Source organism: Pistacia vera, unplaced genomic scaffold (assembly GCF_008641045.1).
Source record: "Pistacia vera cultivar Batoury unplaced genomic scaffold, PisVer_v2 Contig68, whole genome shotgun sequence".
Lineage (NCBI taxonomy): Eukaryota > Viridiplantae > Streptophyta > Magnoliopsida > Sapindales > Anacardiaceae > Pistacia > Pistacia vera.
The window spans coordinates 290,547-313,486 of NW_022196534.1; the positions used below are offsets into that span (position 1 = coordinate 290,547).

At 35.6% G+C, this 22,940-nt stretch overlaps 1 protein-coding gene and 1 long non-coding RNA gene across 2 annotated transcripts; both read left to right on the top strand.

Moving 5' to 3' along the window:
• Nucleotides 1-569: 569 nt before the first annotated feature.
• LOC116113504 lies at nucleotides 570-14,396 on the top strand. The gene is made up of 4 exons (XR_004125422.1): nucleotides 570-633; nucleotides 735-802; nucleotides 5,372-5,374; nucleotides 14,362-14,396. It is a non-coding gene; the product is annotated as an uncharacterized LOC116113504 (long non-coding RNA).
• Nucleotides 2,500-5,190, top strand: LOC116113502 (probable LRR receptor-like serine/threonine-protein kinase At1g56140). Its single transcript, XM_031399655.1, has 7 exons — nucleotides 2,500-2,671; nucleotides 2,771-2,932; nucleotides 3,033-3,151; nucleotides 3,376-3,586; nucleotides 3,692-3,923; nucleotides 4,040-4,190; nucleotides 4,533-5,190. Exons 2-7 carry the CDS (start codon nucleotides 2,839-2,841, stop codon nucleotides 4,896-4,898), a joined length of 1,173 nt encoding a protein of 390 aa, XP_031255515.1. The 5' UTR covers nucleotides 2,500-2,671; nucleotides 2,771-2,838; the 3' UTR covers nucleotides 4,899-5,190.
• Nucleotides 14,397-22,940: the final 8,544 nt, after the last annotated feature.

Here is a 22,940-nt window from a genome sequence, read left to right on the forward strand (position 1 = left end):
GTCAAATCTTAAAACCTTGTGAGAAAACTATTTAATTTATTTATTCTTTAGTTTGATGCTTAAGTTACTTTAGCTCAAACTTCTTCACTATGAATTCAGTTTGAAACACTGTAATTATAATGTTTGAGATTGAGAATATGTATTCAGGTACTTGAAGGTCCTACTTTGAATGCTATGCCAATACAGTTCACAATTTTCTTTCCTTTCTTTTTTTATATGTTAATGTAGGAGTTTCAAGGAAACTCATTTGAAGGGTCGATACCATCATCCTTTTCCAGTCTCGACTAATCTACTGAATTGTGAGTGTTCCCTGCAACATTTCATTGATCAGTTTCATTTCCAATAATCAATGCTAACAATCTGTGAAAAATGAAAATGTAGGAGAATAAGCGACCTATCCAAGGGAGCTCATCGTATTGCATTCATAAGGAATATGAAATCTTTAACTACCTTGTAAGGCAACACTGTAAAGTTCTAATATTCTTGTGTTGAATTACCTCATTTATTTTTGTGCTTTTCTTCCCCTTCTTTCTTGATTTGACTGTTTGTTTTATATACTGCAGAGAACTAAGGAATACAAAATTTGGATTCAATTCCATCTTACATTGGCGATTACCAGAGTTTGGTGCATCTGTAATTTATTTCTTTTCACCTTTTTATTTTCCCTCCTTTACCTTTTGGTTGTTAGCTGTTTATTCATCTTATAATTGTGTAATTCTAATGTTTTTCTTTAGGGATCTGAGTTTCAACAATCTAGTGGACAGATTCCCAGCTTGCTTTTCAATTTGAGTTCGCTAACTCAGTCTGAATCCACCAATTCTGCTTTGTTCTGTCATTTACTTCCCAGAATGTTCTCGTTATACTGAAACATGTAATGCTGCTTTTGTACTCAGGTTTCTTGGAAATAATAAGTAATGGTATCCTCCCTGCAGAGAAAAGTAATTTCTCTCAATATGTAAGTACTTTTAACATATACATCAATCTCATTTCACTAATATACCAAAAATGGACTGCTTACTGTAATGATCAACGAAAAAGTAATAGTTCAGGACAAGTTTTTCTGGGACCCCAGTTTGATGCAAAAATCGCTTGAAGAAAGACTAAACTGCTTTTGATTAATCAATTTCAAGTGCAAGCTTCTTCTTGCTAAATGTAAACTAACATGACCATCTAAGCTTGTAACTTGGACTTGTGGTGTTTGCAAAAACATGGGGAAGTTGAGGTTTTAGATGGTTTCAAAAGCTTATATATAGCACCAGTGTGATTTGAATAATCCTGAATTTTATACTTGCCAGTAGCTGCATTATGTAATCACAGTCTCCTCACCTGATGCTTGCAGAGATGTATCTTAATAATCTATCTGGAAGCCTTCCTTCTTGGTCGCATAAAAGTTTACAACTGTAGTCCTTAAATTCTGTTAAACATAATTTCTGTAAAATCTGTACTTGTTCACATTTTTTTGTATTTACACTATGATGAAACTAGCATTCGAATTTTATTGGTGCAATGTGCAGTAACTTAGTTGCCAACAACTTCACCCTAGAAAGTTCTAACAGCAGGTGATCCTTGTTCTAGTATTATTGAAATGCTTGAACTTTCTATACAATAGAAAAATGAATAATAATGGACAACTATAGAAATGGGTGCCTTAGCGCTCTAGTTCCTGCTGTCTAATATAATCTATCCTCCCCTTCTGTCAGTGCTTTGCCATGAATGAACTGTCTCCCCGCAATTTTCCTTGCTACCGAGGTTCTCCAATCTGTAAGTACAACTGCATTTTGTCATATTGTGATTTCCAGAATTAACACAGTAATAGTACTAAGGTGAAACAAAAGGCAATGGTCTATGTGGGATGAGTTCATCCGGGAAGAGTTCCATAGATATTATAGATCATACTTTTAGACACAGTATCTTAATTTTGTACTTGATTTTGGTATGCAGATTCTAGCTTCCAGTTAATTGTGGTGGTCGAGAAATTAAATCTTATAATGATATTGTGTATGAGAGGGATAATGAGACTCTTGGTCCAGCTAAATACTATGTGACGACAAAACAGCTGGGGAGTAAGTAATGTTGGAGTATTTAGCGGAGCAAAAGTCCAATGTATAACAGCTCTTCTACATCTAGAATCACAAATACTCAAGACATCGAACTGTTTCCAAACAGCTCGAATTTCTGCTTCATCTCTAAGATACTATGGTTTAGGCCTTGAAAATGGAAACTACACCGTGACTCTCAAGTTTGCAAAAATAGCTGATTTCGTACTACAGGATGGAAAAGTTATGGAGGGCTGTTTTCGATATATATGTTCAGGTTTGTGTTTCATATTCAGTTTTTTAGGTGAAACAGCCTCCCCATACATCACATAGGTTTAGCCTTGGTTAAAGCATGACGAATGACCTTAAATTTTTCTGTTTCCCAATATCATTTTCCTTCAACGTTACTGGTTTTTGTTTCAATTTTGTTGTGCATTTCCAGGAAAATCGCGTTAAAAGGATTTGACATAAAAGGGTAGCAAATGGAGTCCTTAGAACAGCAGTTCAGAGACAATATACGCTCAGGTATCTGAAAACTATTTATATCCACTTGTTTTGGGCTGGGAAAGGGACTTGCTGTATTCCTAATGATGGTACATATGGACCTTCAATTTCGGCCATCAGTGCTACCCCAGGTTAAATAAATGGAAACATCCTTATTTTCCTTTTTCCTCTTTTGGTTGATTTCCCAGCATTATATAAGATGTTGAGTTAACTGCTGAGCTTTGATACAGATTTCGAGCCTACTGTAAGACCTCCAAGTCTAAAAACTCAGAAGAATAAAACAGGCCTAATTGTGGGGATGGTTGTTGGGGTTGGGGTTGTATTTCTATCAGTTCTTGCAGTTTTCTTCATTGTTCGAAGAAGAAAAAGGCCACAGTCTGATGATGATGACGGTAATTTGAAAGATCTTTCTACTTGACAAAATACCCTCAAATGTATTTGATTAATAAACAGGTTTGCGATAGTAAGCTATATTTGTTGGTGAATTTTCAGAGCTTCTAGGGATAGATGTTAGACCATACACTTTCAATTATGCTGAACTAAGGACTGCTACAGAAGGCTTCATTCCTGCAAATAAGCTTGGAGAGGGAGGATTTGGACCAGTTTATAAGGTAAAGTCATTGTCCTAATTGATGCAAAACAAGTGCTGAGCACATTGCAGTGCACTAAGATTAATTATTTTCCCAGAACTAAATACAGGTGTCAGCATTACTTTTTGTTCTCATTGGTCCATTATATGAAGACAAGATGTGGTATCTGGTCAATAATAAGCATAAGTAGGTCAAGTGTTTACTGATTTTTCTCACCAATTCAACTTGAAATTTTCACTCAATAGGGAACACTTTGTGATGGAAGAGTTATTGCTGTGAAGCAACTGTCTGTAGCATCCCACCAAGGGAAGAGCCAATTTGTAGCAGAAATTGCTACTATATCAGCTGTGCAGCACCGGAACCTAGTAAAACTTTATGGATGTTGTTACGAGGGAGCACAACGAATCCTTGTTTATGAATATCTGGAAAACAATAGTCTTGATCAAGCATTATTTGGTATGTGATTAGCATATACATCAATACTATGTTTTTCTTGGGAGTATTAGCATTATTGGGTATGGAAATCAGAATTCATAACTTTTATATGACTTTTTTGAGCAGGAAAAGAAAGTTTGGATCTTGATTGGTCAACTCGTTATGATATTTGTTTGGGAGTAGCAAGAGGTCTAGCTTATCTTCATGAAGAATCGAGGCTTCGAATCATACATAGAGATGTGAAGGCCAGTAATATTCTACTTGATGGTAATCTTATCCCTAAAATATCAGATTTTGGTTTGGCTAAACTTTATGATGATAAGAAGACACACATAAGCACCCGTGTGGCAGGGACAATTTAAGATTTTTTGTAGACTCATATATTCATTTCCTTCTTAAATTTGTTAATAAGTTATAATGCTTACATTCATTGGATATACTGTAATGAATTTTGTTTCTTTTGCATTGACATAGTGGATATCTAGCACCTGAATATGCCATACGTGGACATCTTACAGAGAAGACTGATGTGTTTGCCTTTGGAGTAGTGGCTCTAGAGGTGGTTATTGGGAGGCCAAACTCAGATTCAAGCTTGGAAGAAGAGAAGATGTATCTTCTTGATTGGGTATGAATGAACTCTATTACATCATTCTCCTTCTTTCATTGGAGTCTATTAAATGGTTTCTAGCCTTGTGTTTTGGTTTGCATCAGCATGGAAACAACGTCAATGAACATTTTATTATTGCCAGTCTTGTGAAAAGTTAGGTATATGTTAATTGTGAATTCTAAAGTCTCTGGAAAAAAAAAAAGAAAAGAATAATTCGAGTAGTTGAAATGAGTCCAGTTTGTCACTTTTAGCATATATGTCATGAGTCAAATTTGATGCCCATGTCAATTCCTTTTCTTTCATTCCTCCTATCCTGATCCAATTACTAACATCATAATTCCTATGTTTGATGCTTCTCAGGCTTGGCACCTATACGAGAACAATCACCAACTCGAACTGGTGGACTCCACATTATCAAAATTCAATGAGGAAGAAGTAAAACGCCTGATAGGAGTAGCTCTCTTATGTACTCAAACATTGCCCTCATCGAGGCCATCGATGTCTCGTGTAGTTGCTATGCTTTGTGGAGATATTGAAGTGAGTACAGTGAATTCCAAGCCAGGATACTTGACTGAATGGACATTTGATGATGTGACCAGTTTTGTTAGTGATGATGATACAGCTGAAGAAAGCAGTGATTATACTAGCCATTACATCTCATCAGCAAGTTTAAGTAATCAGGATACAACTCCACCAATAAGTGGTGCTCAAGCCCTGCTCCATTGATTGACTTTCAGTCTTGATTCCACTTTTATTTCATATTTGTTCAGCACAGGTGTTATTCGTAATGCTAAAAGAAATGTAACACAAATAAACTCAAGTAGATAATATTGGAACAAAGAATTGTCAACGGGGACCAAGGGCTAGGTAGCAAAAATACTATAAAAGGGGTTAATATCCAAACGGGTTAATCTTATGTTTTAGATAATGGAATTCGATTCTTTGTAATATCATTGTTGCGTCAGCTTTTTCTGGGTTCTCAGTTTGTGTTGAAATCTGCAAAGAAAAGTTATGGAGGTTTTTTTGATTCTTATAAGAAGCAAAGAAAGGGAAATTCCATTTCTTCTCACTCTTCTGATAACTGCGAGATTTTTAATGTTTAACAGTTGTTGCAGTTTGAATTATATAAATTGCAAACATTCGGATTAGACAATTTGCATGCGTTGAGTATCACCGCCGCCTCCCTCTTTTCTTGGAAGTCTGTACTCTGTAGAAGACCACTTGGCCTCCAAGAAACCATTTACCGTCATAAGCATTTAATGAAATTACAACTTGCAAGAAGCTTCAAGAGAGATGGAGTTGAAAAGTCTTTTGAGTGTAAATTTTTTATTAAATCCCTTTGTACAATTAATATAAAAGAGTGGTCTCACTTTGGATATTATAATATGTGTTTTGAGTATATAAATGTGGAGAACCATGCAGTGGAGCCGCCATCGACTCCTCTACTGCCAAGCCTTTTATCAAATGTAAATGTGATTGTTCTAATGATAATAATATTATAGTTTAGAGACTATATATACAACCTAGCTAATCTCCTTATTCATTCAATGACATAACATAATAGCCTTCAGCAGTTCAAAAGAAGATCCCCGAAGTGATAAAGTAAATTTTTGTTGTTATGGCTACTCTTGCCGATTTCCTAGACGACGCAAACATGGAAGATACGGTCGACGGTGATCTGCTGGAAGATGTAGAAGCTCTAAACTATGATGACCTGTAAAATGTTTCAAAATTGCAGAAAACTCAAAGACATACTGATGTAATGCAGAAAGTTGAACATGCACTTGAGGATCATGGAGTAATATTAGAAGATGATCCAGAATACCTGTTGATTGTGGATAGAAATATGCAATATCAGTGGATGTTAAGAATGAAATTGTTATCATTCGTGACAATAATCGGTTGAAATTTCCAGAGCTTGAATTACTTGTCCATCACCCTATTGATTATGCCCGTCTTGTGAAAGAGATTGGTAATGACCGTTGTTGATCTGAAGGGGCTTTTCCCCTCAGCTTTTATTATGGTGGTTTCAGTTACAGCTTCAACCATAAGTGGTAGGCCACTTCCTGAGAAGGTCCTCCAAATGACGATTGAGTCATGTGAGCGAAGCAGAAAATCCTGGATTTTGTAGAAAGCAGAATACGGGATATATTGCTCCAAATCTTTCTGCAATTGTTGGAAGTGGTGTTGCAGCTAAACTTATGGGAACTGCAGGCGGTCTTTCAGAATTAGCTAAGATCCCTGCTTGGTGCTAAGAAAAAGAATCTTGGAGGATTTTCTACTGCAACATCGCATTTCCGTGTTGGTTATCTTGAGGAGACACAGCCACCCCACCTTCTTTGAGAAGTGTGCCTGTGGGTTCTTGGCTTTTAGAATGTATGAGATGAGTCAAATTTGATGTGCATGCCAATACCTTTTTTACACGGTGATCCAATCACTCATATCATAATTCTTATACTTCATGCTTCCCAAGCCTGACACCTATACGAGAACAATCACCCAACTAGTGAGCTCCAAATTATCAAAATACAATGAGGAAGAATTAAATATACTCGGACTTTTTTATGTACTCAAGACTTTGCCTCGTTAAGGCCATCGATGTCTGGTGTAGTTGCTATGCTTTGTGGAGATATTGAAGTGAGAACAGTGACTTGAAGCCCGGAAACTTAACATCTGTATTTCTTTTTGGACCTACTCTATTTCGGCCCAACTTCAGAGAAACTTTAACTTCAATTTTTTGGAAATATTTTTGATGAAATTTGATAGGATTTCAACCCCAAAATGCCAGTTCCACGTGAAATTGAATAGAATACTTTCAAAAAATTTTATCAAATAAAATTCTACAAAATCGTTCATGTGCTAGGAATAGCACATAAAAATAAATATTTCATTTACAAAACCCAAATAAATAAATAAAATTTTACATTTAGATGTAGAATTAGATTGGAAATGAATCCCCTCCTTTGCGCTAGCTGGAGGGTGTTAGAAGTGAAATTTATCTCCTATTACCAATAGTGTATACATGGTGTTAAACACCCTCTTCCTTGGAACTTCCTTTTGGTCTTTCAATTATATTATTTTAGATTATATTCATATTTTATAATATTTACATGTGATTACACAATTTTCCTTTGAGCTATTTTTTTGCCTTAATTCTATCCAGCCAATAGATCACTGCTCATATTTCAATTGTGTATTGTTTTAGACAATATTTATTAAAAACTTTTACTTCATTATGTTAGGCCGGGTCACTCCTTAGTGGGGAAAAGCCCAAAAAGTGAGGCCCAAACTAGAATAAAATGAAGCCTTTGGTTGCTGTTAAATGAAGTCTTTGGTGTCCGTAACATGGTGTCCGTAACATGGTTGTTAGTATCCTACGATACGCGATACGTATCTTATGATACGATTCGATACAAGTCACTAACGATACGTATCAGAGAGTATATCTTAAACATTTCGATACGTTGATATGTATCCTACAATATGATACGTATCTGTTTATATCCTTAAAAATATCAATACAAATTGATACGATTTTATTAATTTGGGTTAAAGGTCCAAAAAAAATTTCAAGTCAAATCTAGGTCACCCAACCCGGTTTACTAAAACCTACCCAAATTTACCAATTTTGCATGGAGAAAGTGAAAAGGAAGATGTGTTGCCTATTTTGTATGATAATAATAAAACCAGTAGAGTTATAGATATTGACATTGATCTTGTAAATGATATGAATGGTTGAGAGGAAATGATATAGATTCTTAATTTTGTGATTAATTTTGATTATGTAATACCATGATTTAAAACCAATAATACCACAAAATTTATTAATTAATCATGGAGATGATATTAATTTTTAGAAATTTTTTATTATTTTATTAATGTTTTTGAAAAAGGCGTATCCTGCGATACGATACGATACGCGATACACGATTTGAAAAATTAGGTTTTCAATACATGATTTGACAACCATGGTCCGTAACATTATTCTTTTGTAAGAGGGAAGTAGAGGAGAGAGAACGAGAGAGGAAGAAGAAAAACTGGGTTTTTGGGAAGCTGTGATAGATTCATCAAACCGCCGATCGGTGATTGATTTGTGGTTGGATTGAACTGAAATTTTGTCAGCATGCTTGTAACTCATGGTTCTTCAATCTGAACGGTTGGATTGTCAATAACACTAACAATTCCTTACATCAGATTTTTTGTTTGTAAACAGTAACTCCATTTTGGTGAGACTTATCTTTGATTTTTTTCAAAGTTCCACTGTAATACCAAAATTGTTGTTCTTGATGATCTTGTTGATGTATGCCTCTAGTTCTAGCTAGAGATGAACTTTGTATACTCATTACTGAGTTTTTCAGTGGACTTGGGTCGCGTGATTTTTACTCCTCACATCAAGGAGGTTTTCCATGTTAAAATTGGCTGGTGTTGTGTTATTTTAATGTGGAAAACCTCTCCAATGTAAGAGTAAAAACCATAAAAAAACTCCACTATTAACTGAATAATGAGTATACTTCCCTAGGTAGAACTAGAGACATACAATCATAAAAAAATAACTATCTTAGTATTACATTGTAACTTTGAAAAAAGTTCGGATATGTTTCACCAAAATAGGGTTACTATTCATGTATGAAAAATCTGATGCAGACTGGTCATAGCTTCCCAAAAAACCAAATTTTCTTCTCTCTCTTGGTTTCCTTTTATAAAATTTGCTGTTTATTCAAGTTTGCCTCCCTTTTTGGACTTTTCTCCACTAAGGAGTGACCCGGCCCAACACATTATCGTGTAATAATGTTAACTCTATGATTTGGACATCGTGTTCTTATATACTAAATCCAATAATACTAGCATCACAAATATATCTCATTAACCCCATATGGCAGCTCACAATTGGCTTGGTCAGGTGGGACCCATTGTTAAGCAGGTAGGACCTATACAAGTTGACCAATTGTGACCTAAAATGTCGCGTTTGTGAGAAAGTTAGTGAGAAATGTTTGCGAGTGTAGTACTACTCTATTAAATCTTACCCATTTCTTCTGTTTCTAATAGGGACTTGAGCGATAATCTTTTGTCAGGTCCACTGTCTCCATCAATAGGCAATCTAACTGGATTAAAACACCTATAAGAAGCTTTGAATTTTTTATTTTGAAACTCATACAAGGTTTTCTACTTCTGATTGTTAGTCTCATTCTGATCAGGACCATTTACATTAACACATTGTCAGGGCAGCTTCCAAAAGAGCTTGGCATGCTTTCTGAGTTAGCATATATGTAAGTTCAAAGTTTCTCCGCTTCCTAACTGTATAATAATTTATCTAAATGAACTCTCTTGTGTAATTGCATTGCAATATTATATTATTCTTTGGGTTGTAAAAGTATGGGACCAAACAACTTCTCTGGTCCTCTACCATCTGAGCTGGGTAACTTGATAAAATTAAAAGAATTGTAAGTTGATATAGACTTCTCAATTTTGTTCTCCTAGTAAAATTTTGTTGGGCTTGGGTTTTCCTCATGTGAAGGATGGCCCAAAACCTGAAAGCCAAAAATTGAAAAGAGAAAAAAATGGAGAAGGGTGATAAAAGTAGCAGAAGTGAGAGAAACAGCCACACTAGGTTATTCCGGCGATGATCCAACGGTGAATCTTGCTCCGTTTTGGTTCAAATTTTAGAGCATTGTTATTGACGGCAAGATCTTCACATCCGACGGTTAGTTTCTTGATACCCATTTGTGTGGAGTTTTACCTCTAACCAAATCAAAGAGTTTGAGTTGCAGAATTTTAGTTAGTCTGTCTTTCTTCAGCCTGATGATCGGATGGTAAGCAACCTGATTTTTTGTCAACACACAGAGGATGTTTGGCTCTTCAATCTAGGTGGTTGGTTTTCGATTTTAACAGCTGAGTTTGGAGTTATACAGCTTGATTTTACTCTCTTTTTGTAACTCATTTATATATTTTACTATGTTAAAGGTGTGATAAACTCTAGATTTGTGTACAATATTTTTGGTGGGTTTTGCTCCTCACATATTCATTTAAGTAGGAAAGGTTTTTGTTAATGCATTTTTAGGAAAGGTTTTTGTTAATGCATTCTTTCGTTTAAAAAACCTCTCCAATCCATTAATGAGAAGTGTTTACAACCGCTACAATTCACCAAAAATATTCCACTCAAATTTAGAACTTTATCATAGCTCTAACGAAGTGAAATAGGTATTCTACACAGATTTAGAGCTTTATCAAAGTGAAATACACATAAGAGGTTGTATAACTTCAAACTCAATTGTTAAAATAAAAAACCAACCGTCCAGATTGAAGAGTCAAACGTCTTTTGCTTGCTGACAAAAAATTAGGTTGATCAAATGTAACGCCCCACTTGAGGTACGTTGTTATTGTTTCTTCTTTCGCTCTTGTTTGAGTTGGTTTTTGGTAATATTGTTTGATTTAGTGTTGTGTTGAATGTTTGCCCTGAAATTGGTTGAAAATAGAAGAAGTTTAGTGTTTTAGTCTTCGCCGGGGCGAAGAAGAATCTTCGCCGCGGCGAAGAGGTGTTGAAGCCATGGGGGAGCTGCTGGACAGTTTCGCCGCGGCGACAGGCTGAATAAAATGTTGATTGAGTTTTAGATATTTTCTTCCCTAAGGGCAATTTGACCTTTCTACCCCTAATTAGCAGGAAAAGTGGGGAGTTAATTGTAAGGAATTTTCATGGAGAATATGTTGTTATAGGGGTGAGTTTGTAATGAATCAAAGGACATGGATGGAATTCCCAAAGAAGAATAAGGGCAAAATGGGAATGAGTGTGTTTATATTTCATTAAAAGGAATTAGAATCAAAGAAACCCCTCATTTTCTTCTTCTCAAACGCAAATCTTCATCAATACTCCTCTCAACTTCTCTTTCTTTTGATCCAGAGTTCTAAGGGGCTTTTGAAGTGATTTGGGGTGGAAATCAACCTAAGGCTTCCTAAGGTAAGGATTTCTACTTAAGTTGTGTGATTTGGGAGTTTATTATTTATTTGAAGTTTGAGGGTTTTTATTCTTTTGGTTAAGAGTAGAGAAAAAGGTCAAGCAAACCAAGTGAAAGGAAGAGTTGGTGAAGTCTCTCCATAACAAGGTAAGTAAAACCAAACCAAGTTGAGATTTATGAAACTTCTTGATTAGGGTTTTGATAGACTTGATGTATGTATGTGATGTACATGTAATATGTCATGTATGAAGGATTAAATAGAGATTTCTATGCCTTGTGATTGTTTATTCATTGCAAATATGAGAAAAGGGTTGTTGGATTGGCAAGGTAGTTGAGATGGATTTGAAGGGGTGTTATGGAACCCTTTTGGAAGTGTTTTGTTTGACAGGTTATTATGGCTTTGTGAAGGGGTTTTTCCCATTTTGGATGGCTAGGAAAGTTTTAGAATCATGGCTATGATAGAGTTTTATAGTGCACATGAGTTGTTTGATGAAATGCTAAGAGAGGTTTGAGTGTGAGTAATGAACCTTAATTCTTGCAACATTGCATATTGGCATCTCATAAGTGCATTGGTGAAGATGAACATCCATAGGCACTAGTTGTACATGGAAAGTGACCTAGAGAGAGTGTAAGGAAATGGTGTATGCAATTACCCTATGAGTAGAGAGCTTAGTGGGTAAAATTACTCTAAGGGTAGAGAGCATTGAAAAATGCACAATAGAATGAATAGAAGATAGTGTAGTTGGGATGATGCTTGTGATCGTCACCCGACCGTTATGGGAATCGGACTGATGCGGTGATCATCATCCGAATAGCCCTTAGAGAGATGGGTCGACGCTTTGTGATCGTCACCCAATGAGTAATTAAATAGGGTAGATGCTTTGTGATCACTATCCGATTAGTTATTAGATAAGTGGGTTGATGCTTGTTGATCATCATCCAACGGTTAGTAGAAGCGGGTTGATGCTTTGTGACCATCACCCGATAGTGACTAGAGGGGTAAATGCTTGGTGATCGTTACCCAAAATTCATGAGGAAGGGTAGGTGCTAGGTGATCTCCACCCGATAGCCATAGAGAGTGAGTTGGTGCCTTTGTGATCCTCACTCGGTAGTCACTAAGAACGGGTTGGTACTGTGTGAATTCCACCCGATAGCCATAGAGAGTGAGATGGTGCTGTGTGAACGCCATCCGGCCGTACCTCCGGTAAGATGAGGCCATGATGTTATTAGAAACAGAAATAGAATCAGAAATAGTATAAGGAAAGAATTAAAAGTTATTCATACGGGGACAGACAGATAGAGAGTTTTACTTACTGAGCATTATTTTGTGCTCACCCCGTTATTTTCCTTTGTGGATGCAGGTTCTAGGTGATGATGCGGTCGGAGGGGCGTCGGCAAGCGATGAGGAATAGCTACACTGTTTCTCCTATTTTGTCTTTTAAAATACATTTTTGTAAATAGTACTCTTTATGTATAAAAGACACATGATTTGTAATGAAAACAAAACTTTGGGCCCAATTTTCTATTGTTAAATTGCATGCATTGTACTAGTTTTCAGCAGTTGTTACATCAAACTAAAGATAACCATCTGATCGTCTGGCTGAAGAAGGATAGATGACTTAAATTCTACAACTCAAAACTCTTTGATTTGGTTGTCTTTCTAGAGACAAAACTTCACAAAATGGCTATCAAGAAACTGGCTGTCAGATGTGAAGATCTTGCTATCAACAACAACACTCTTAAATTTGAGCAAAAACGAAGCAAGGTTCATCGTTGGATTATCACCAGAATAACTTGGTGCGGTTGCCTCGCTCACACTTTGCTAACTTTATTTGTGAACACTGAACAGTGCCCTTTTTCTCGCTACTCACACACTCCAAAAATGAGCGACCCTACTCTTCTCACCTTTTTTTTTTCTTTCCAATTTTTATTTTGGACTTTCTGCTTTTGGGTAATCCTCACATGAGGGAAGCCCAAGCCCAACAAATTTTTCTTTTTCTACTCTATAATGTTAGCACAAGGATGAAAAAGGTGAAAACCTTACTTGGCTTTAGTCTTAGCTTTAATTGGAGATTATAGTATCATGTATAACATATTCGTCTATTGATGATGGCTTTATTTGGAGACAAGTTACTGAATTGTGATGGAATTTGTGAATATTCTTTGCCTTGGCAGATATATAGACAATACTGGAGTAAGGGGTGAGATTCCTTCAAATTTAGCTCATCTGAGGAACCTGGAAACATTGTAAGAACTCTTTGATTCTATTAATCTTCTAATTGGAATTTTTCCAATATAGATATACATTCTGCTGATGAAAAATGGCTAGGATCAGATCTTGAAAAAAATTCTTCTTTTGTGCTCAGGTTTTCTTCTGACACTAAACTTATAGGGAGGATCCGTGATTCTATAGGAAATTGGTCAAATCTTAAAATCTTGTGAGAAAACTATTCTAATCTTTTTCTTTATTTTGTTCTTTGTCACCCTCAAGTTATTTTAGTGTTAGGTTTCTTCATTATGAATTCAGTTTCAAACACTGTAGTTATAATGTTTGAGACTAAGAATATATATATATATATATATATATATATATCTTTTCTGGTCTGACTAATCTAACTGAGTTGTGAGTATTCACCTACAATATTTCATTGATTATATTTGAGTTTTTCAATAATCAGTGCTATTAATCTTATAAGAAATGAAAATCTAGGAGAATAAGCAATTTATACAATGGGAGCTTGTCCTTGGCATTTATAAGGAATATGCAATCTTTAACTATCTTGTAAGGCAATACAGTCAACGTTCAAAAATCTTGTGCTCAGTTACCTCTTATATATACTTTTTGTGTTTTTCTTCTTCTTCCTTTTTTGATCTAGACTGTTGGTTCCATATGCTACAGAGAACTAAGGAATAACAAAATTTCCGATTTAGTTCCATCTAACATTGGCGACTACCAGAGTTTGATGCATCTATAAGTTATTTATTCCCTTTTCTCTTTTTTATTTTTCACTCCATTACTTTTTGGATGTTAGCAAGTTTCTTCATCTTATAATTGTGTAATTCTAATACTTTTCTTCAGTGATTTAAGTTTCAACAATATAAGTGGATAGATTCTCAGCCCGCTTTTCAATTTGGGTTCACTGACATTCCTGTAATCTACCATTTCTGCTTTGTTGTGTGATTTACTTCACAGAGTGTACTCATTATGTTGAAACTCGAATTGCTGCTATTTTACTTAGGTTTCTTGGAAATAATAACTTAAATGGTACCCTCCTAACAGAAAAAAGTCAATCTCTTGTCAATATGTAAGTAATTTTGACATATTTTCATCAACGTCATTACAGTATACCAAAAACGGAATGCTCTACTAATTAATGTATCAACTGAAAGGTAATAGTTACAGGATTAGTTGGAGGAGTTCTTTTTGTGTTTGCAGCAAAAGTCACTCAAACGAAAGGCTAAACCTGCATTTTGATTAATCTAGACTTTCAAGTGCATTGCTTATGTCTGCTAAGCGTGATACAAAATGTCTAGCTAAGCTTGTTACTTAGATTTGTGGGGTTCTTGGGAAAAAATGAGGAAGGTGATGTAACGCCCCACTTGAGGTATGTAGTTAAATTATTGTTGTATTGCTTGAACGTTTCTTGATTTGTTCTCAATTGAGCTTGCATGTTGTTATTTTTGGTTGGTTGGCCCTTAGTTGAATTTTGTTAAAGTTATTTTGAGAAAAATGTGAAGAAAATCCCTTAAACTTTCATTAGGGGTAAAATGGTCTTTTCACTCAAAATTAGTTGAAAACTTAGGGAGTGAAAAAGATAGAATTTCATGGAGAATGCAATAAAAATGAGGGCATTATTGTAATTGACTAAGGGACATAGATGAAATTTCTAAGAAAGAGCAAGGGCAAAATGGGAAGGCATGTGTTAATTATGAGCTAATAAGGGTTTGGGTTTAGAAAACCCTTCATTTTCTCTTCTCCATCGCCATTCCCATTCCTTAATTCCTCTCAACTTTTCTTTCAATATTTCAAGAATTTTGGAGGGCTTTTTGAGTAGTTTGGGGTAGAAAGTTTATCTAAGGCATCCTAAGGTAATGATTCTTACTTTAGATGTGAAGTTTTGCTTATATGTATATTGAAGTCTTATGGTTTTATTGATTAAAGTTGTAGAGAAGAGACAAGCTATCAAAGGAAAGGAAAAGTGTTAGTGAAATCTCTCCATTATAAGGTATGTAAATCCAACCCAAGTTGAGATTTGAGAAATCCTTTGAGTAGAAATTGAGTAGAGATTTATGTATGTATAAGTATCTTATATTATTGAGAATTGAGTTGAGATGAATATTTGCTTTGTGGTTATTGAATACACTTCAATTATGAGAAGTGTTGTTAAGTGATGAGAATGTAGTTTGAGATGAAATTGGAAGAATTGGAGAAGTATTGTGGGAGTGTTTGTGCTGTGGGGTTATGGTGATGATTTAAGAGAGTTTTCTCTCTCATTTTGGATGGTTTAGGAAACAAGTTGAATGATAATTTAATTAGGGTATGTTTAGGCACAATTGTTATTTGATGAAATGCCTAAGTGAAAACTATCCTGTCACAGCCGTGACTTTCTAAGTGATTTTTAGGCATCTTACTGATTGAACTGGGTTGAGACCAAAACATAAAAGTTGTATCCCTGTCTCTAAACTTTAAAACGAGACCAAAATCGTAGCAATCCGATGTGTATAACTCAAGTTAGGCCTTCTGGAGTGTGACCTATGCAGAATGACTATCTTAATGCAATATTGCATTTGTGCATTTCATAAGTGCATTAAGTAAGAAATTTTAAGCATGAACCATCCTTATGTATTAATTGTGCATTGAGAAGTAGTTTGAGAAAGAGTAGAGAACTTTGTGAACGAGCTACTCTAAAACTAAAGAGAATGAGAAAAATCTAAGAATGGGTTGGTGCTTTGTGAACTCCAGCCGGAAGTCATGAAGAGTGGGTTGATGCTTTGTGAACTCCACCTAGCCGTGCCTCCGGTAAGATGAGGCCGTGACATTCAAGTGAGAAAGGATGAGAAAAACATGAGAAAGAATGAAGAGAGAATGAGTAGAGTCACGTACAGTGGGTTGATGCTTTGTGAACTCCACCCGGCCGTGCCTCCAGTAAGATGAGGCCGTGACTTACAATAGAAAATTAATAAAAGAGAGCTGTGTGAAAGAGACATAGAACGAGAAAATAAATGAGACGAGAAGTGTGTAAGGAAAGAAGTAAGAGAGAGAGTTACGGGGACAGACGAGTAGATGATTTACTTACTGAGCATTATTTTTGTGCTCACCCCGTTGTTTTCTTTGTGGTTGTAGGATCTAGGTGAGGACGGAATCAGATTGACGTCGACAAGCAAGGATCAATAGCTACACTGTCCACTGTTTTTGATAACCTTTTGTAAAATGATACCTTACTTGGTATAAAGAATGTTTATATATAATAAAAGAAAATTTTGGGCCCATTTACTTTTGCTAATATAAATGTATTTTTACTTTATGTATTTCTATGAGTATCCTAGTATAAAGGAGTCATTACAATTGAGGTTTTAGATGGTGTCGAAAGCTTATAGAAAAAAATCAATGTGATTTGAATAAGGCCTGAATTTTGTACTCGCTACCAGCTGTGTTCTGTAGCTAACATTCCTCACCTGCCGTGCAGAGATGTATCTTACAATAATCTATTCGGAAGCCTTCCTTCTTGGATCAGAGAAATAAATTTACAAATGTAAGTCCTTAATTTCTTTTAAACATAAAGTAATGTAACATCTGTACTATATTTTACATTTTCTTAGTTAAATTTTAACTTTCCAGTTTAGTATTTACCCTATGATGGAAATAATTCTTAGTTAAATTTTCACTTTCCAGTTTAGTATCTACCCTATGATGAAACTAACATTCGGAATGTTATTGGTGCACTGTGCAGTAACTTAGTTTCCAACAACTTCTACCTAGAAAGTTCTAACAGCAGGTGATTCTCTGGTTTTACAAATTATTGAAATGCTTGAAACTTTCTACAATTGTGAAATGGAATAGTAACGGACAACTTATAGAAATGGGTGCTTTAGATGCTAGTTCTTGTTGTTTAACAGAATTTCTATGTTGCTTCTCTTCCTTCAGTGTTTTGCCGCATGGGTTGAACTGTCTCCAACTTAGTTTTCCTTGCAATCGAGGTTCTCCAATCTGTAAGTACAACTTCTGCATTTGGTTTCAAAAGTTAAACACATTAATAATAAGCAAGGTCAAAAGAGAAGGTAAGGATCTGTTTTGGGATGATTATATCTTGGAAAGGTTTTATAGATATTATAAATCAAACTTTAGACATGCATTTTTCTTAATTCTGTATCTTGATAAGTGACTATACTGGTATGCAGATTCTAGCTTCGCGGTTCAATGTAGTGGTCTAGAATATACATCTTATAATGATGTTGTGTATGAGAACGATAATGAAGCTCTTGGTCCAACTACATACTATGTGATTGACACAAATAGATGGGGAGTTAGTAATGTTGGAACTTTTATTGGGAGAAGTGATCCACAGTATAACAGTTTTTCTCGGTCTTTAGTCACAAATACTCAAGACTTGGAACTTTTCCAAACTGCTCGAATCTCTACTTCATCTCTAAGATACTATGGATTAGGTCTCGAAAATGGAAACTACACTGTGACTCTCCTGTTTGTAGAAATAGCCGATTTCAATATGATGAGACCTCCTAATAGTAAAATCTATCAATATAAAGGGCATAAAGGGCAGTAGGGTGCTGGGTGTGTGAGTGGGCATGTTTGCAAGTGGGAGTTGGTTATCCATGTGGAAACTACAATGGAATTGGTGTGACGTTTGTGAGTATAAATTGAGGGATATGAATTGTAAAGGGTAGAGAATATTTTAGTGGGATATTGGAAGGGAGGCCCCTAGCTCCTTGAATTGCTAGGTTATCTTTACATTCAATACTGTTTTCTTAATTGTTCTTCATTATTGTTATTATCCATTTCTGTATCAATCAATATAGAGGTATATTCATATTAATGCTTTCTCAATTGTCTCTGATCTATGTTGGAATATTGCTTTGTTTGGGTATATTGTACTCTGTTTGGGTTGGGTTGTGTTGAGTGTTAAGAATCCAGGTTCCTATCAATTGGTATTAGAGCCAAGGTTGGGGAATGGTAAAAACAAAAATGGAGAAAGAAATTACATCAATGAAGGAAGATTTGGGAATGATCAAAGAATGCTTAAGGGAAATGCTAGCTTGGATGAGGCGTAAAGATGAAGAAGAAGCAAGAAGGGTGAGGGTAATGGGTCGACAGAAATCCCAAGAAATCAAGGACCAAACCAGGAAGATGTTAATGGAGGAACGATGAACACCGAGCGATTGCGACAAGAAATTAGCAGCAGAAAATTAGAGATGCCGCTCTTCACGGGGGAAGATCCTTATGGATGGCTATTTAGGATTGAGCATTATTTCAATGTGTACAGGATCGTCGAGAATGAAAGGTTGGTCACAATGGCCGTTTGTATGGAGGGTGACGCAATCAATTGGTTCCAGAGGATGGAGGTGCGAGCTCCGGTGACGACATAGGACACCTTTAAACTTGCCTTGCTTCATCGGTTCAGTGGCTCACAGGAAGAAGGATCATATGATGCGCTGATGGGAATTTGACAGATTGGTACAGTGGAAGAATATCGCCAGAAGTTTGAAGCTCTATCTACTCCATGGCATGAAGAGAAAGAAGACATATTGTGGGTTTCCTTCTTAAACGGGCTTAGACCAGAGATAAAAGCTGAAGTCAAATTGGGCCAGTCCAATTTATTAATTCAATTAATGTAGTTAGCCCAGAAAATAGAAGAGAACAATTGGGCTTTAGAAGAAATGAAGTTTGGGCTTAATAGCACTGTTAAACCAGTTGGGCTATATGGGTTTAATAGAGGAAATATTTCAGTTGGGCTAGGTAAACAGGGAAGAAAAAATACAATTGAATGTGGGCTTGAGAAATTTGATAATGGACTAGGCAAAGGTTTAAATGCAGCTGGGTTTGGGCCGGGTAGAGAAACTGGGTCAATGGAAAATGGGTCAAGGGTCCAATCAAATTTAAATCAGACTGCAAATAACCCCAGGCCATTTCCCTTCATCGATCAGCCAAGATATTCTAGTAACTCTTTGCCAGCGCCTCAAACTTGGGAAAAGGCACCATTTGGTGTTGCGACAGCCTCTAGTTATCGAAGCTTGAGTACCACACCAAATCCATCGATCGATCACAACTTCTATCCACGGCGAATAGCTCTTTTCTAGTGAATGACAGAAGATAAGGAAGAAGAGGGCGGTAAAGGAGTGGAGGAGCGGTGTGGTGTCGGGTGAAAATCTTCCATCTCCCCACCTTGAGGGCAAGGTGGTTCTTCAAGGGGAGGGTAATGATAAGACCTCCCAATAGTAAAATCTATCAATATAAAGGGCATAAAGGGCAGTAGGGTGCTGGGTGTGTGAGTGGGCATGTTTGCAAGTGGGAGTTGGTTATCCACGTGGCAACTACAATGAAATTGGTGTGACGTTTGTGAGTATAAACTGAGGGATGGGAATTATAAAGGGTAGAGAATATTTTAGTGGGATATTGGAAGGGAGGCCTCTAGCTCCTCGAATTGCTAGGTTATCTTCACATTCAATACTGTTTTCATAATTGTTCTTCATTATTGTTGTTATCCATTTTTGTATCAATCAATATAGAGGTATATTCATATTAATGTTTTCTCAATTATCTCTGATCTGTGTTGAAATATTGCTCTGCTTGGGTATATTGTACTCTGTTTGGTTGTGTTGAGTGTTAAGAATTCAGGTTCCTATCACAATATCAGATGGAGAAGATTTGGGAGGCGTGTTTTTGATATATATGTTCAGGTATGTATTAAGTCTTTAGAATATTTTAGTTGAAACAACCTCACAATAAATCACATAGGTTTGTGCTCAGGTAAAAACATGTCGAATGATCTTAATTGCATCAATTTCCCAATATCTTTCTCCTTCAATTGTTACTAGTTTTCATTTCAATTTTAAATCTGTTTATTCCAGGGAAATCATGTTGAAAAGGACTTGGACATAACAAGGGTAGCAGGTGGAGTCCCTAGAAGAGCAATTCAGAGAGAATACAGCTTAGATTTATTAACACTACTTGGAAATCCACTTGTTTTGGACTGGGAAAGGGACTTGCTGTGTTCCTTTTGTGAGTGCATATGGACCTTTGGTTTTGGCCATCAAGTATTATCTGGTTTACTTTTTCCTCTTTTGGTTGATTTCCTTGCATTATATTAGATATTTAGTATTATCTGGAAAATAACAGTCTTGATCAAGTATTATTTGTTAAGTGAGTATCATATTTGTCAGTACTATGTTTTTCATGGTAGTCCTGGCATTATTCTTGATTGAATATAGAAATCATATTTCAAACTTTAATATGACTCTTTTGAGCAGGAAAAGGGAGTTTGGAACTTGAATGGTCGACCGTTATGATATTTGTTTGGGAGTAGCAAGAGGTCTAGCTTATCTTCACGAGGAGTTGAGGGTTCGAATCATACATAGAGATGTGAAGGCTAGTAATATTCTGCTCGACGCTAATCTAATTCCCAAAATATTAGATTTTGGTCTAGCCAAACTTTATGATGATAAGAAGAGCCACAAAAACACTCATGTCGCAGGGACAATGTAAGGATTTCTCGAAGATACATATTTTAAGTTTTCTCCTGAAATTTTTTAAATCTTATGTGTTTACATTCTTGGTTTACTAAATTGAATTTTGCCTATATTGTGTTGACAGGGAAGGTATCTTGCACCGGAGTATGCCTTGCGTGGATACCTTACAGAGATGACTGATGTCTGTGCCTTTGGAGTTGTGGTTCTAGAGATTGTTAGTGGGAGGCCAACCTTAGATTCAAGCTCTACAAGAAAAATGCCTTTCGGCGTCTAGCAAAATTAGATGCACAAAGTAAAATTTAGACGCTAAATCTCTTTCATGTCTAAATTTTGTAGTCGTCATGTAGTTGCGAAGTCGCTATTGCAGAAAGCATGGGCGTCTAAATTGTTGGTTAGACAAGGAAAGTTTTTTTTCTTGGCTACTAGCAAATTAGTTGCTAATTGCTGGTTAAAATAGTCCCCCCGGCTTAGACGCTAATTGTTCAAGGGTGGTAAAATGGTATCACGACTAATCAATTAGTTGCAAAATGTACCTTTTAGTGTCTAATAATTTGTTGCGAATACCACGAAAATTAGACATTGAAGTGTAAGGGTAATTTCGTAAAAGGTTTTCACAATTATTTTATTAGTGGACGAATGTATCTTTTGGTGACCAAAACTTGGTGGCTAATTCTAATACTTTTAGACACTGAATGTGGAATCCAAGAGGTTTTCGTGACTATTTTATTAGTGGCCGAATGTATCTTTTGATGACCAAAGTTTTTGGTGGTTAATTCTAATAATTTTAGACGCTAAATATGAAATCCAAAAGGTTTTTGTGACTATTTTATTAGTGGACGAATGTGTCTTTTGGTGACCGAAATTTAGTGGTTAATTCTAATCATTTTAGACGCTGAATGTGGAATCCAAAAGGTTTTCACGATTATTTTATTAGTGGACGAATGTACCTTTTGGTGACCAAAATTTGATAGTTAATTCTAATAATTTTAGATGTTGAATGTGGAACTCAATTATGATAAATTACTTTTTGCTACTAAAACATTAGTTGCAAATGTATTTTTTTTTTTTTTTTTTTTTTGAGAAAATAATTAGTGGCAAAAGCATTTTGTATTGACCTAGTTTATACATTCAACATCAACAAAATAATCCATCACAATATAAAAATCAGAACACTAACATCAAATATCATATTTTCATACATATATATATTTATATATATATTCCATACATGGATTTTTATGCATGATGAGCAATAAAAATCCAAAATGCACTATCAAGTATGCATAACCAAAAAAAAAGTATGCACCCACATTTTCATCACTAGCTATCTATCTATGCATAACTAACAAAAAAATGCCCACCCCATGTACACAATCTAACAGATATATGCAAACAATCCTAAAAAGATGGTCCTACCCCCATATCAAAATATCTACTGCTTATGCAACAAAAAACTAACAATCAATTTTGTTAGCATCTCAAGTGTCTCCAGTTGAGGTTTTTGAAATAGCTGTAGCTGATAAGGATGAGTCTTCAGCAGTTGGAGATGGTGATGGCTATCGAGTTGGAGCTTTACCAAATTGCAACCTTGCCAAAAGACTAAATGAAGACAAAGAAGAAAATTGACTTTGGTTTGCCTTTTGTTCCATTAATTTTAACAAAACATTGTGACATAAAAGCTATATGTTTTTCATTATTTCAGCTACCATATTATCATAAGAGAGAAAAGTAAAAGAAATTTGGCATCAACAACGAGATCAGACTGCATCTCCATCATGCAAGGGTCCATCCATGATGACTAGGCAAAAATTTTGAACTTGAAAAGAAAAATATTGAAATTATTTACAGAAAAGAGAAAAAGAGAAAAATAAGCACACAAAGTTACCAAGCCATCACAACTTACTTGTCCATAGAGTCCCCAACCAAAAGTAAGCAGTGCTCCGGCATCTCATAGGGCCAAAAATTATTTATGGAAATAACCACATCAGTACATCTAGAAGTGAAGCATATGAAGTGGATAGATTAAAATAAAAAAAAAAAAACCACACATTGAGTCTATTTCATTTTGAAATAATCCTAAATTAAATGTGCTTTACTTTAAAGTTAAAATTAATAT